We start from the raw sequence: 14,841 nt of genomic DNA, 5'->3' as shown, positions 1-14,841 counted from the left end.
GGAGAAACCTGGCAATGGGGACCGGGGTCACATCAAATATACCGCACAATGAAGGACCGTCTTGACTATTCTTTAGGTAACAACTATAACTAGTTAACTACAGTAAAACTAAGTAGTCAGTCCAAGGCCCAGCAGCGGGGTCAACATCATGCCGTATCAGGCTCCCCCACAGTCGGATGCTCCACAGCGGGGTTCAGACGCAGTTCAAACGGCACCGAAACGGAGGAGACCACGGAAGCTAGCTCGCGAACCTGACCTCTCTCGTGACAGTTCTGGGGGCGGAGTGCGTATCTCATCACCAGAGCGGACCGAACCGCAAAATGCCACCAGCAACCAGCATTCCGAACAAGCAGACCCGCCTGCCACCGCCCGGCGACGACCACGCAAACTGAATCGAAGAGACACGAATGCAAGTACGGATGGCGGAGTGCCTCTATCATCCGAGGTTGAAGCCTTGAAGAGCCGTGTGCGGGAAATAGAAGAGCAGGTCCGGGAGCTATATTCCCGACCTGCAGCTGCGCCGAAATTGCCTAGACGACGAGGGCGCGCGAAGAAAGGGGTAGGGCAGGATGGACAAAGGGGAACAGGTGGAACGGAAGGAGATTCGGACACTCCCGTAACGAGGGAAGAAGAGCTATCGCGGTTGAATCAGGTGTTGTTGGAGGCAAGACGGGAGCTTCGGCACCATGGTGCGGGCTCAGATGACGTCAGGAGCGCTCGGTCGAGTAGAAATAATTCACCGAGGCCGGTCGTGACTGGGACGCGTGGTAGGAAGTGGTGTGAACCGGTCATAGATGAAGAGGAGGTCGAAGAGATCCCGCGGGCAGAGAAGCCAGGAGATCCGTCAGCTCAACGGGATCGTTCCGTCACTCTGAGCGGCACCTATCAGGTCCGATTACCGTCTAACCTATCCATGGACGATGTCCGTGCCATCCAGAATGGCGTCACGTCAGCGGGGAATATTGCGAGAAGCTTGGCAGAAGCGAATGCGAGAGCAAAGGCTACCGAGCAAGCGGCCCCTCGGATCAGTGAGTTATATTCCCATGACCATAGACTCCGCTGACCGGAAGTTAGCCCAGGCTGTAGGCGATGGCGAGAAACAATCGTGGAGCGAGTGGTTCGGGACATATAGCTCGAGCATCGCACGGGTCTTGAACAACGTTGAGCACCAGGCAGTGGCTGAATCTGCCTGGCCTTATCCACAAGCAAAGGAACAGGAGCGGCGAAAATCGTCGGCTTCGTCCCCCAAGGCTAGTGCTTCAAGTTCTACCCCCAATCCGAAGGTGAGACCTGCTGCGCAGAGTAGATCGTCGGCAAAGGCACCGATTGCGGCTGCGGGAAGGCCTCCGCTTAATTCGACGTTGTCGGACTCGCAATCGAAGATTGTGGAAGAGCTCATGAAATAAATATGACGGCGCCTGAATCAGAACGGTCATGAAGAGTGCTCGTTGTCCAGATGATCGTTGATCGATGTTTCTGCGACACGGGCGTTACAGATCGGGCATTCCACGGTCGCCCTCTTCGGTGTCAGCTCCGTCTGTTCGTCCGCCGCCCGCTTTCTTACAGGACGACGAGAGGCCTCGGTGCCTGCGTCAACCGGGCCTGCATCTGCCGCCGGCGTAAGCCACGCATTGATCTTATTTTTCTGCCGGCCTGCTCGTTCCTTCGCGGACAAAGACGCGATCTGCGCCTTGGTAGGCTTCGGTTCCGCAATCTTGGTGTATTCGCCGCCGCACTCTGCTTCATGGCGCGTCCACCAGAAGTCCGATTTCGACGGAGGGCGGTTCATGCTTCGTTTGACGAGGCCGAAAAATGGTGGCCGGTCTTTGCAGGAGCCGTTACATTGCCACACGTGTGTACGATAGCTGTCGACCTCGTCATGGAATGTGTGGAATACCGTAATGAAGTAGCTCCCGTGGTTGTTGATAGAATTGGCGAGGAGGAGAAATCCTGGTCCATGTCCGCCGTCTTCGCGGGAGTGTTTGAAGGAGGTTGTGACGAAGAAGTATGCGTGCATTAACCTAGTTCACCGTGGCCTGTCAATATCAATACAATCCCATTAAACAGGTTCTATGGAAACTCTTACTCATGGAGAAACGTATTTACAGTGTCCTCTCGCGTGCGATACTTCAACAGCGGTTCGGACAGCTTGACTCGGATCCGCCTATACTTTCCAGCATTGTCTTTGAGCAGTTCGCATATTCCAGCGCACCTATGCAATTCTTGATTAATCCATGCCCATCAATACAGCTAGACGCACTTACAATGTCAACCTACTTGACCAAGATACCTCCACCCGGTCGCGAAGGAGGAGACCACGGAAGTACAAGGTGTCATACAACGGAAACAACTCATTGATGTTGGCGAAGGGGTTTTCATCGAGAAGGAGGGTATCTATCTCTTCTTGAGCCTTTTTTTGCTCCCCCGAGCAGTTCTGCAGTGTTGCGATCGCTTCCAAAGCAGCCTCTTCATCCGTTTCTGTACGAGAAGCCATTCGATAGAAGAATAAGGCGCTCTATGGAGAACCGTCTGGTATCAAGACACAAGCACGTCGACAATTGACCTACACGTCAGTTTGGAATCTGATCATTGACTCCCTGTTCTAGTCTTATCATGCTGGTCTGTGTCCAAAGTCCAAAGGAGATAGACTGAAGTCTGGACGGCTTTGCAAATCGCGCAAGCAATCATGCATCATGAACAATGAAGTTATTAATATTGGAGAGGTAGGATTAAGCTCGGCGACGAGGGTCCTTGCCACTGCTGGGAAGACCCCCGCCCGTTGTATCATGTCATAATGATCTTCCGTCACTGCTTTAACCACCTGTATCAAACACTTATCTTCCATTCACGACTCTACAACTGAGTACAACTGTTCAAGTTATAACACAAATCATCAAGCCAGGGTTTTTGCCAGCATATACACACCGATCGGACATTTCGTCTACTGAAATGTCGGATGTCTCCCACATTGACTTCTCGTTGTTAGCCCCCACAATCTCCGTACTTCAGCCACCTGCTTTTGGATAGAGTCATATCTTGGATGGACAGTGAGGGTGCCGATGGTGAATCGGGTAAGTGATGATATGGGGCAGTTTCCTAGAATGGTGCAAATCCTGCTATACTTGCTTCTGTCCATTGTACACCTCTCATCTGCCCGCCTCACCCAGATCGTGCCTCCACCCCCATGTGTCCGTTTTGTCATTAGAATCTCGGAATGTGTTCCAATTACCTCTCAAGATGTCCCTTTTTATTCGAATAGACGTTCTTCGCCAAGTTTTGTTTGTAAGACAAGGGTGCTTATAGTTGACTTCCACGATTGCGTTGTGTGCTGAATCAATCGTGGCTACATTCTACGCCGCACTATTGGGGCATATCTTAATTCCTCCTCGTTCGAGCATCATGTCTAGCGGATCTTGGTTTTCTCCGAGTTTTGAGAGTTATGTCTAACAAATTGTGATAGCGCAACTGGGAGATGCTCCAGTCAAAGCACCAACAGAGAGACCCAGCTCGTCCGCCTATCAGTCGATTAAAAACGTGATTCTCAACAGACGACGAAGTTCATCCGCTCCTATTTCCGGCCGCAGCAACGGGCGTTGTCCGAATGCAATACGATTCGAAGTGGAGGCTACGGTTCCAGAAGGCGACGAAGAAGACCCTACCTGGAGTTCTGGGAGCAACGTAGTAAGGCAAATTAATTCCAAATTTATGAATATTCTGCTAACAGAACAAGGTGTGGAGAAAGTCCCAGATCGAGCAGCTTCTTCGACGCCCGTCAGGGGAGATTAACCCACCAGAAACACGTCCCCTCTGGGATTCAGGGGAGTTGATTCCGCCTCTCCCTGGCCCGGAGGATGATACCCAAGGCTATCAGACGGAGAACCTATTCGAGGCTCTACACCTCTCACGTTCAGAAAACATACCCTTTCATCCTGATTTCAAGCCGGATGTTACTCAGGAACCAGCAGCCAAGCAGCCTAAGGACGAACGCCGGTGAGTACTTGAGGAAGTGGGAGCAAACAGCACTCGACGGGGTGTTGACGTAATTTAGCCATACCTTACCGTCCGATGCCACCACCAAAAAGGACTCGCGACAGAAACGAAAAAGTCGCCATGTGGAGGAGGAGGACAACTCGAAAAAACGAGAGTCCGTTGTGTCTGGCGATTCACGAATACCGCTCCGGATGGGTGATTTTTATGCGCCCGAGTCCTTGCCTCCAGCACTGAGAGAGTGGGTGCCCCTTGATGATAACCTGTCGAGCGACGCAGAAAGTACAGCGTCCACCGAAGACGACTCCGACCTGATAGTGGATAAGTTTGGTTTCAAAGTGGTCGAAAGGCCCGCCGAAAGGAGCTTGCGGACCGTTCAAGACCGCCAGGTCAAGCTCCGTAAACTCGGGGCGTGGTACAAGTTCAAGAAAGAGTGTGAGAAGGAGATTGACCCAGAGAAGGTCACCGAAGAGACGCCGCTTGCGATATTGGAATGGGGCAATAACGAAGAAAAAGGGAAGACTTTTCAGTCCACATTTGATGGTCTCGTACGGACCGGAATTCCTATTGAGCTCCGCGCCGAAGTTTGGCTGGAGGCAGCGGGGTCGTATCTGCTGCTGTCGAAGGACGATTTCAAGTCCTATGTCGACCGATCGCAACTCGAACTCTCTGAAAGCGTTCGATTGGAGATTGAACATGATGTTCAGAGGACACTAACGAGAACCAACATTTTCTTCTACGGCGCCAAAGGGCTAGGCGCAGACCGAATCCGCGAAATCCTCTGCGCATACGCCGTACGAAATCCAGATACGGGATACTGCCAAGGCATGCACAAGATTGCTGCGTTCCTGATCCTCGTCACACCGCGACCTGCACCGGCATTCTTACTCCTGTCGTCCGTCATTGAGAGGATCATGCCACACGGATATTGGACGGGCGATCTCCTGATACCGACTGCGGACCAACAAGTGCTCATGACGCTCCTCTCGAGGGCGGCACCTGATATCTTCCGGCATTTCAAGCAGTTGGAAGTACAGATCGCACCTTTCACAATGCGATGGTTTATCGCCCTATTTGCGGACGGCTTCCACAATACGTCTGCCGAATTTACATACCGAGTTTGGGATATCCTGTTTTGCCGTCAACCTCCTGATGGGTACCTATTCCTCTTCGCCGTCGCGATCGCCGTCCTCCGAGAACATTCGAGGGTCCTTCTCGAGCAGGAAAGCGCCGCAGACGTACACAAGGTTCTGGATAGAGGGATCGGCATCAAAGAATCTCGCATCCGAGCCGTGATCAATGATGCGGATAAGATGACAATACCCATGAAAGCGGTTGATGACCTCCGGGAGCAGGCGCTGCAATGGATGTTAGACGAATCGAGGTTTAGGGAGATGAAGGCAAGGCTGAAAGGGGAAGTTACCGCGGATTCGTCGTCCGAGGTTACGGATATCGAGGATGGGATCACGCAGGAGGAGGCGACACGGCTGGATAGTAAGAAGAATCAGAAAAAGGGGAAGCAGTGGTTACGTGTTGGGTTCTCGGGGATGTTCTCGCAGAAGGAGCCATGAGTTATGAATAGAACGATGGATGGTAAGGAGTCTTTAAGTCTGTGGGAAATATAAAGTGGCCAGAATCCAATACGTTAAATGCTACATTCAACCATCCCTCCGTAAACCAAACCAGAAACTCTCTCCGACTCACCGGCTTGAAAGAACGCCCTTCTGCTCGATGTTATTCTGGTCTGTCAAAAATAAATGAAATATCCCACATTCCGACAGATGGTACCCTACAGCGAGGCTATCGTTAATACTCTTGTTTCCATCCAAAATGTTGAAGTTGTGATATCATCGCCATTTCCACCTGGGACTAATCCTCTCCGCCTTGGGTCTTGAAGCAGGACTGACACCATCGATCTTTTTCTCCACCTCATCATCACCTTCAGTATTATTTCGTACTAATAAAGAGCAAGGAAATTATAGAAATGCCATCATTTGGGAATAATTATTGCTTTGTACTAAATTTGAGCCTTTAATCGAAAGTACAAGCGTTCGGGCGATATGTCTACAACGAAAGGACTTGCACCCCCAGAGCTTCTTGGGGCAGCCCAAAGTCAAGAGACTGATGGTTACCGACGTCTTACATGGTAAAACCTATTAATCCTGAGGAACTCCGAACCAAAAGATAACGTTTCAACAGGTCCTACGACGGTAGCTGTCTGATCGCGCAAAGCGCATCGCATAAGCTCCAAACAAGCATCCTCCCTTCCCCATGCACCGTTTCCTCACCACCCCAACCCCTTCCCCTCTCAACCGCACTCTCCTCCTCAAGCACCCTCCGCTCCTTCGTCCCATGGCCCTACTTCACCCTCACCGAACCCTCCACCACCCTCCTCCTCCACTCCTCCACCCACATGCCAATCCAACTCATCCGCGCCTTTCCCTTCGCCTCCCACCCCAACCACCCCCCACCCCCCACTGCAACCTACCCCCTCATCCTCCCCCACTCCGAAGCCTTCCTCCCCGCCCACGCCCTTACCTTCACCCACCACGGCGCCGGAATCCTCGCCGCCATCGGCCGCGAAGGAGGCGGACTCGCCGCGTTCGACGTGACTCGCAGCGGGGAGGGCCCAGCGCATTGGGCGCGGTGGCCGCGGAACTGGCGGGGAGTGGAGATGGCGCGGGACGGGGCGATGAGCGGGATGCGGGGGATCGGGGCGAGCGTGCGGGTGAGTTTCGAGGGGCTGGCGGCGGTGGGGACGCTGAGGGGATGTGTAGGGTTGTATGGGGGGGAGGGGTGGGGGGAGGGGGTGGCAGCGTGGGGGCTGGAGGGGGAGGGGGAGGGGGGGAGGGTAACGCAGGTGGAGTGGTCGGGGTGTGGAAGGTATTTGTATGTGGGGGAGGGGAAGAGCGATGGGGTGAGGGTGTATGATGTGAGGGTGGAAGGGAGGTTGTTGGGGATGTTGGTGGGGAGGGGACGGACGTCGAATTTGGTGCAGGAGTTTGCGGTGGAGCGGACGGAGAGCGGGGAGAAGGTTTGGGCGGGTGGGATGGATGGTTGTGTTCGCGTGTGGGAGGACTGCCATAGCGTCAATGGGAAGATGGAGCCCAGTGAAGAATTTAGGCTTCATGAAGGTTAGTACGGTGTATGAGACACTGGCGGTTCATGCTAATATGGGATAGATCCTGTCACTTCGATCGTATTTGACAGCGGATTCACACGCCTTGCAACATGTTCAGCCGCTGAACGAGGGCAGCAGGAAGAGCGCCAGGGCGAGGCGGACATAAAGGAGACGGAACGCGACCCCATGATCAAAATCTATTCGAACGTCCAACGATGCACTAGTAATGTCAAGCAGGATGACGAGGACGAGAATACATGAAGTAGTTGGACAGCATTAATATCTATGCTCCCAAGCTGGCCACTGACCCCCTCGCAACACACAGAGTCCGGCCTTTGGTGTCGATCCCCTCAATCTCGTCGCGACGAATCCAAGCCGATTATCGGGAATAGGACGACCGGCTCGCCCTCTGTTGGGAAAGTGGATAGCGGAGCGCTGTTATGAACAACCTAGGATTGAGCTCAAAGGCTCCCTGAACCTGACTCCGGCTTATGAATTGGACAATAAATCAGTTGTTCAAGCAAGATTCCCGTCATTAAGCGCTCCTGATCTCGGGGGTCTGTATTCGTGGCGGGGCCAGATTCTCCGGCGCTTGTCGGTAGAGGACGATCTCGGATTGTTTAAAGTATCTTCGTGCATCTAAGAGGTGGTTAGCCCGGTTCATGAAAGAGTGCGATTACACATACCTTCGTCAATCAGGACGAGGCTGAGATAGTATCTCGTTGAGAACTTCTTGTTCACCTCTCGGAAGGTCGGGGTCAAATCGAAGCCGCCGAGAAATAATCGGATCGGTATCGTTTCACCTGTATCAAATCAGACCTTGTCCTCCGTTTGTCGTCACCCAACCTACCTCTTGACGGAGAACCGTCCATGATCTCGAACCTCACCAGCGTCTCGCTCTCGTTGTACTGATTCGGCGCGGCTCCCGTTGTCTCCCTCCTTATGATGGACAATTCCATGTACTTGATCTTTAACCGCACCAGCAAGAAGTATATCCTCCCGACTATGACATCCTTTAGATGGTATTTGCACTTCGAATATTCGAACTCGATGTGCAGACAATCCTCGATCCCCACGTCCATCTTGATCGAGCTGTTGGTCTCCGGCGGCACTCGGTATGAATAGACCCAGATGTCCTTCTCTCTTGTGACGTCGGCCATCCTTCTTGAGACCGTCACCCGAACGTAGTATCGTAACCGGACGTTGATGCCGTTGTATGATTCGTATGCCTTCTCGACATTTTTGAAGTTGAAATCGAAGGTCTGGGGATGCTGGAGGTCCCCGGGAGCAGCGAGCTCCTGGACAAGGGAAAGGAATTCATAATGGTTGCTTCGGTCATAGAACATTTCTACATGCTGTCAGACACCGCTCCTCCACCCTCACAGCAAGCAAGATGCTGCACGACATGTAAGACTGACCGATTGTTCCGATGAATTGGACTTTGATTCCCGTATGCTCCAACCGTTTCCCATCTTTCGGTCGAATGGTCACGGCGCCTTTGACCGATTCGCCATCCATATACAGCGGGACCTTCTCCCGCCGGTTCTTCTCCCCGAGCTTGACGTCGACGGTAGCTCGATCATCGCTGTCTTGGAGGACAACGTCGATATCGACTGGGGTGGAAAAGAACAACGACATGATCGGCTACGTCAGTCCTGTGTTTGTTTCTTCAAGGTCGATACAAGGGATTCGAAAAGATCAAGAATACTCCGCTTTCATGGACGTCAATGGATGCAATATCCTCGATGCTCCTTGGTCGTTGATAGCTTGATGGAGTGGTTGATGCCTTGCGATGGTCAGTCACGAGTGACGAGTCTCACTGAGTCGTGAGTGCTGAGCAAGGCAACAAGGTGTCAACTTTATGTCATTCTGCCCAGCCCAAACACCAAACATCGACGACATCTTCATATGATGCGCCGCCATCCATCTCCTTCAGTTGTATTACTGCACCAACCTCACAATAAACATACCTGTATTGGACCAGTCTCTGTTGAGTGACACTGATCAAATCCCACTAGGCAACTGCACCCATGCTATGCCTTTGTGCGATTCTAGCCTGATGCCGCTTAATACAACGGCCTGGACAAACGTATCAAGATAAATTACCCAGGATACTGCCTGTCCTCAGTCCACTGTCAGCTGTGAGTATCAACACGGAGAATAGGGATGCTGAACCGAAGGCCTATTCCGAGATCTGCGCTAGGGGGGATTTTTCTCCTACAGCGTTCAAGACTCGCAACTACTACCGGATTGAGGCAGGATCGACATGGTCTGCTGGAATCGCATTGTTTCAAAACGGCAACTCAGAGTCATCCAACCTGTTAGGATTATTAATATTCTGGATGGTTGCAGACATTGGGATTCAGCCCTCTCCATTAGTTACAGACTACTAACTAACTTACAGTAGCCACTAGTTTCCTGCATCCGAAGTTTATCCGTGTTCACCGAAACGGAGGGAGGGGAGTTTATGGTGAGGGTGGAGTTCAAGTTTGATATTCCGTAATGGAATCGAGACTTGGACCTCAACCACACGACATCCCGGGCAGGTGACACCGAGATACATACTGTGTTCACATTTCGACTCCTCAATTACTTCTGAGCAATGTGTCTGATTATAAATGTGTCCTGAATGACTCAATTGAACAAATCATGAGCCCTGAGTGTCTATAAAAGTATCAATCGCTGGAAGTCCATATGGGGATTTCGTCATCTATCCACTTTTCATTCTAGTCTCGTCTCTCAAAGTCAAGTCTCCCAAGGAGTAACATGGCCACCCAAACTTCTACGTACACGATGGAGCTTTCAGAGCATCCGAACACGAATCAACCTCGGTCGGAGCAGAAACAGCATGATCACATATCCTTGGCCTCACGACGTCACAGTCATGTTAGCGGGACGAAGATATCAGACTCGGATGGCCTGCCGTCCCCAACGACAGCGACGGAGAAAAAGGTCTTCTGGAATCATCCTAGAAGTAATATAGCCCGGACGTTCGCGACCTTCTATTGTTTCATCGTTCTAGGAGCCAATGATGCTGCTCTCGGTGTATGCTCTCATTACTCCCCATTTGCGAATATCCATGCCTAACGTTCAATAGGCCTTGATCCCATATGTAAGAAAAGATATGACGGTGGCCTCCGACATCCACTAACCTCGAGCAGCTCGAGAAATATTATGAACTGTCTTACACGGTTGTCTCTCTGATCTTTCTGAGCCCAGTAGTAGGGTACACCCTTTCTGCGCTTCTTAACAACTATATCCATGTCAGATTCGGCCATCGTGGCGTTTCGATTGTCGGACCCATCGCCCATTTAGTAGCATATATGGTCGCATCTCTTCATCCTCCATATCCGGTCCTTGTGGTATTCTACATGCTAGCGGGCTTCGGAAACGGGTTGCTTGACGCAGCATGGAACGCCTGGATTGGGAACATGAACAACGCCAACGAATTGCTTGGGTTTCTCCATGGCTTCTACGGTCTGGGTGCCACGATCAGCCCATTAATAGCTACCTCCATGATCACCAAAGCCAACCTACCATGGTACAACTTCTACTATGTCATGGTAAGTCCCCCACCACAATCACATCAACCATCACTTATACGTTCTAGATCGGGCTCGCGTTCCTCGAACTGGTCACCTGCCTCCCCACCTTCTGGAAAGGTGGCACCGGGGCCGCCTTCCGCGCCGCCAATGCCAAAACCCCCGGCAGCAAAGACAACACCATCCGCGAAGCCCTCTTCGTCCGCCCCTACGCCCGCGTCGTCTGGCTCATCACTGTCTTCCTCCTCGTCTACATGGGCGTCGAGGTCACCCTCGGCGGCTGGATCGTGACCTTCATGCTGCGCATACGCCACGGCAGCGACTTCGCCTCCGGCATGGCGGCCGTGGGGTTCTGGTTGGGGATGACGGTGGGGCGGGTAGTGCTCGGGTTCGTGACACCGCGGATCGGGGAGAAGTTGAGTATTTGCATCTACCTACCCATCTCAATGGCGCTGCAGCTGGTCTTCTGGCTCGTACCGCAGTTCCACGTGTCGGCCGTCGCAGTGGCGCTGGAGGGGTTCTTCTTGGGCCCGATGTTCCCCGCGGCCGTCATTGTAGCTATGAAACTGCTGCCGCGCCATCTGCATGTTACGGCGATTGGGTTCGCGGCGGCGTTGGGGGGTGTGGGCGCGGCCGTGTTTCCGTTCGCGGTGGGCGCGATTGCGCAGAAGAAGGGGGTGCAGGTGTTGCAGCCCATCGCGCTGGCGTTGTTGGTTGTGATTTTGGCAGCGTGGCTGGCGTTGCCGAGATTGGGCAAGAAAAAAGAGTGAGGGACGCAACAGAAGGAGACGGTATGATGGAATGGTTCACAGAGCATCCAATTGATATTCCATATCACAGAATAGTCGAAAGACGAAAAATGAAGCTAAGCTAAATGAGCATTGGTTTATCAACTAGGATATGCATAGACATAAGCGTATTAGATCCAATGCTTCTTCGCCTGCTGTCGAACGGCTGCCTCATGCGATTTCCAGCGTCATCCCATGCGACTCTTTTACTGTTGCTGCTGAGGAGGATAATACGGCTGCTCGACCTGTGACTGAGGGGTAAACTGCTGCGGCGGTGGGCTAACAGCCTGCTGCGGAGGGGGTGATTGAGTCGTTGAATATCCAGGCATCTCCGTACGGCCGGCCGGATACTGCTGCGGTAGAGGGCTAACCGCCTGCTGCGGGGGTGGTGACTGAGCTGTCGAATATCCAGGCATCTCCGTATGGCCGGTCGGATACTGCGTTTGCTGCTGATACGGCGAATATTGCTGAAGCGCCGGTTGGCCCTGTGGACTCGGCGCGTACGGTTGCGCAACCTGCCCCAGCACCGGCTGTGCGTAGGTTTGCTGAGGCGGGTACGCTTGCTGCGGGTGGTTGGGGTCCATTAGGGGTTGGTTCTGCGCCTTCATTTCGACGGCCTGGCCGGCTTCGGCTGTGCCCGGAGTGGTTGCAGCCGCGGCGGAAGGTTTGTAGAAGTTGCGCTTGTATTCCAGGGTGGCGTAGACAAGGACGGTGATGAATAAGATGCTGTGGGATCAGTTAGTGTTGGTGATAGGACTGGGGAGACGGTCATGGCACGCACCATTCTAACGCGGACAGGCCGGCGATTGCGGAAATCATGGCGAGACCGGCCTGCGTCACCACAATAGCGCGCTTGTAGATGTCGCAGCGGCCGCTGTTAATCGATGATCCGGTGCTGTAGCAACTCGCATTGACGGGGACGGTAAATGTCGCTCGTCGGGCGGCGACGGCACCCATCGAGGCGAGCCAGAAGACGACCATAAACGCGTTGAGTGCGAGCACCGCAAAGATGTTGTAGGAGGAATTGAAACCGGTCAGCTTCTCGGTTATCATAGTGTACGCGCAGATGACGAAGGTGAACAGGCACTGATGCGTGAGTTAGTTGGCTGGAGGCAGATCGCTAGGAGACGGCACCTACGCAGACAAGCGCAAAGACGATCTGGTCCATTGCGACGCCATGGATAATATAACCACACAGTCCGAGAATCACCACTGCGAAGAAAATCTGGAATCCTTGGACTATCGTCACCCACAAAGGGGTCCGGACGATAGCCTGCTCAGTAGACTTCTCTTCCATTTCGAAGTTCTCTTAACAATAATTGACTAGCGACTGACCAACCTAACAGATGACTACACAGGTATGGATGAAGCAGAATGGCTAGAAAGATTGAATGAAGAAGGACTGGGCGGACTGAGATCGCGAAAATACGCAACGGGACTACGGGAAGAAACATGGTCTACTTATTGGCACTTCATTTACCCATTTGGTCTGTGGCGCCCTGGCTCTGTGGCCTATTGAGGCTCTGCGCTAGCAAAACCCTTCGAGGTTGCATGCGATATCCAGTTCAAGTAAGCCACGATAACCCTATTTTTGATCAGCCGCATTGCTCCAATGGTCTTAGCGCAGCCTTTCGACCGTCCCACGACGCATGAGAAGCAGGAACTCAGGAAGAGTTCCGTGGCTCGCACGCTGTGGCCGGACTGGACTGCACGATATCAATGTGCGGTTCTGCACATTCCTTGGCCTCAGGCTTCCGGTCAATCATTTCAATGGGCGTCGTCCGCCATGGCGTTGCTGAACCCAATGGCATTTGCGAGGATGGGAGATGTTGCTGGCGGGAACAGGCATGATATATCCATGTTGCCAAGGGGAAGCGAATGAAAATGGCATTAATGCGGTCTAGGTCGTGGCCATGCTAGAAGCGAGCGCCAGGCTATTCTGGAGTAGGAGAAAATTGGTGATCCAAGAAGCGTTAATTGGCGTGGGCGTACGGGGGCTGACGGCAATGTGTGCTGGTTTTTGCGAATCCCGATCAAGGAGTGGCTGTGTTGGGTTAGTCCGGCGGCACCACAGTCCATTCTGTAATCTGTTGTCCAATCACTGAGATTCTGGGCTCGAGAGTCTAGACTTTGGGCTTATAGACTTCGGGTCTGGAATCTAGAGCGGATTTCGGATTATTTCACCGGCGTGTTTGGTGTGAACAGGATACCGCAGATATGAGATTATTGAGATCTGATGATATCTATGCAAGTTCCCTGTATGAAATTGTTGCGAAACCTTACCAAAATTAGCCTGGTGACAGCCTTATGGTATAGGTGCATCAGATGTAAATCCTAGGAATGAAAGGAATCATTCCAGGGATGGGAGTTGAAAGCAGCTTTCACGCGTACCTGGTGACGGCGACTCACCACGAGCACTGATGAGAGGATGCCAGGCGTCGTGCACGATCAGTGACCATTGGAAGATTCCATAAGCACACTTTCCCGCACTTAGACCTAATCGCTTTCTCAGCAGTTTCAAATATGGGCTTCCACTTTTTCCAGCAGCAAGGTCTGCCTAGGGAGTCCATTTGGTTCTTGATGCAGCAACTATAGATACTGCGGAAATGGTGAACTGCAATACTGCATTGCGCGGAAGGGAACTGCCACAGTGAAGCGTATAATGTTATATGTACTGTATCTGCTGTGCCCCTGGTTCGTTAGCTTAAGCTTACTCATGATCTTCAGTTTTGTAGACGCTCCCATAGGGAGCGCCCACACTCCAAACGGGATTGTGGGCCAAACCGGACTTTTTTCCATCAACTCAACCATCACGATACTTTATCCGCTCATATCTTTCGACACAATGCCAAAAGACAATAATGAAATTGAGTCCCGTATTCAGCGGGCTCTTGAGTCTATCCCTACAGGCATTAATCCCAATTTCAAGGCGTTATCAAGGGAATTTCGCGTCCCTTAAAAACGCCTACTCGCTCGTTCCAAAGGGCGTCCAAACCTCTTCGACCGACTAAACCACTCCCTCAAGCTTAGTACGACGCAAAATCTTGCTCTCAAAGCATACCTACGGCGGCTAGATGAACTTGGAATTGCACCACGGATAAATCAAGTTATATCTACTACGAATACTATTCTCCAGATCGATCACAAAGCACAGCAGGCACAAGGATTCCCACCAACGGTAGGGACGCGTTGGGCCCACGCGTGGCTAAAATGCGAGCCTTGCATTTATGAACGACGTGCTAGAGTTCTTGATCTTGAGCGCAAAGCATCTCATGATATACCTACCATTGAGCAATGGTATTAAAGTTTCGAACGATCTAAGCGAAGTACGGTATCGCTGCCGAAGATATCTGGAATTTCGATGAGTCAGGCTTCCGTGTAGGTATTGGGAAAGATCAGTGGA

General features: G+C 52.2%; 7 protein-coding genes across 7 annotated transcripts; 4 read left to right on the top strand and 3 right to left on the bottom strand.

Moving 5' to 3' along the window:
• Positions 1–148: 148 nt before the first annotated feature.
• Positions 149–1,406, top strand: P152DRAFT_444972 (uncharacterized protein; the record flags this gene model as incomplete). Its single annotated transcript, XM_033677824.1, has 2 exons — positions 149–1,028; positions 1,075–1,406. The coding sequence occupies 2 exons, from the start codon at positions 149–151 to the stop codon at positions 1,404–1,406; spliced, it is 1,212 nt and encodes a 403-aa protein (XP_033538408.1).
• Positions 1,407–1,432: 26 nt separating this feature from the next.
• Positions 1,433–2,691, bottom strand: P152DRAFT_426047 (uncharacterized protein; the record flags this gene model as incomplete). Its single annotated transcript, XM_033677251.1, has 3 exons — positions 2,265–2,691; positions 2,087–2,212; positions 1,433–2,021 (listed from the first exon to the last, which is right to left on the bottom strand). Exons 1-3 carry the CDS (start codon positions 2,492–2,494, stop codon positions 1,433–1,435), a joined length of 945 nt encoding a protein of 314 aa, XP_033538407.1. The 5' UTR covers positions 2,495–2,691.
• Positions 2,692–2,810: 119 nt separating this feature from the next.
• P152DRAFT_477878 (TBC-domain-containing protein) lies at positions 2,811–5,629 on the top strand. Its single transcript, XM_033681617.1, has 4 exons — positions 2,811–3,071; positions 3,461–3,681; positions 3,731–3,990; positions 4,049–5,629. Exons 1-4 carry the CDS (start codon positions 3,041–3,043, stop codon positions 5,556–5,558), a joined length of 2,022 nt encoding a protein of 673 aa, XP_033538406.1. The 5' UTR covers positions 2,811–3,040; the 3' UTR covers positions 5,559–5,629.
• Positions 5,630–5,670: 41 nt separating this feature from the next.
• P152DRAFT_485957 (uncharacterized protein) lies at positions 5,671–7,618 on the top strand. The gene is made up of 3 exons (XM_033682080.1): positions 5,671–6,133; positions 6,187–7,121; positions 7,170–7,618. The coding sequence occupies exons 1-3, from the start codon at positions 6,048–6,050 to the stop codon at positions 7,367–7,369; spliced, it is 1,221 nt and encodes a 406-aa protein (XP_033538405.1). The 5' UTR covers positions 5,671–6,047; the 3' UTR covers positions 7,370–7,618.
• P152DRAFT_453395 (vacuolar protein sorting-associated protein 26) lies at positions 7,250–9,182 on the bottom strand. The gene is made up of 5 exons (XM_033678358.1): positions 9,079–9,182; positions 8,527–8,894; positions 7,959–8,456; positions 7,795–7,911; positions 7,250–7,747 (listed from the first exon to the last, which is right to left on the bottom strand). Exons 2-5 carry the CDS (start codon positions 8,744–8,746, stop codon positions 7,644–7,646), a joined length of 939 nt encoding a protein of 312 aa, XP_033538404.1. The 5' UTR covers positions 8,747–8,894; positions 9,079–9,182; the 3' UTR covers positions 7,250–7,643.
• A 305-nt stretch (positions 9,183–9,487) lies between these two features.
• P152DRAFT_426042 (putative MFS transporter) lies at positions 9,488–11,485 on the top strand. The gene is made up of 4 exons (XM_033677250.1): positions 9,488–10,153; positions 10,206–10,220; positions 10,270–10,671; positions 10,719–11,485. Exons 1-4 carry the CDS (start codon positions 9,875–9,877, stop codon positions 11,418–11,420), a joined length of 1,398 nt encoding a protein of 465 aa, XP_033538403.1. The 5' UTR covers positions 9,488–9,874; the 3' UTR covers positions 11,421–11,485.
• Positions 11,486–11,532: 47 nt separating this feature from the next.
• Positions 11,533–12,892, bottom strand: P152DRAFT_166 (uncharacterized protein). The gene is made up of 3 exons (XM_033674046.1): positions 12,577–12,892; positions 12,220–12,524; positions 11,533–12,164 (listed from the first exon to the last, which is right to left on the bottom strand). Exons 1-3 carry the CDS (start codon positions 12,733–12,735, stop codon positions 11,645–11,647), a joined length of 984 nt encoding a protein of 327 aa, XP_033538402.1. The 5' UTR covers positions 12,736–12,892; the 3' UTR covers positions 11,533–11,644.
• Between the last annotated feature and the right edge of the window lie 1,949 nt (positions 12,893–14,841).

Source organism: Eremomyces bilateralis (genome assembly GCF_010015585.1).
Source record: "Eremomyces bilateralis CBS 781.70 unplaced genomic scaffold P152scaffold_1, whole genome shotgun sequence".
Classification (NCBI taxonomy): domain Eukaryota; kingdom Fungi; phylum Ascomycota; class Dothideomycetes; order Eremomycetales; family Eremomycetaceae; genus Eremomyces; species Eremomyces bilateralis.
The sequence above is the reverse complement of the archived record's forward strand: the minus strand, read 5'-3'. Positions and strand labels throughout refer to the sequence as shown.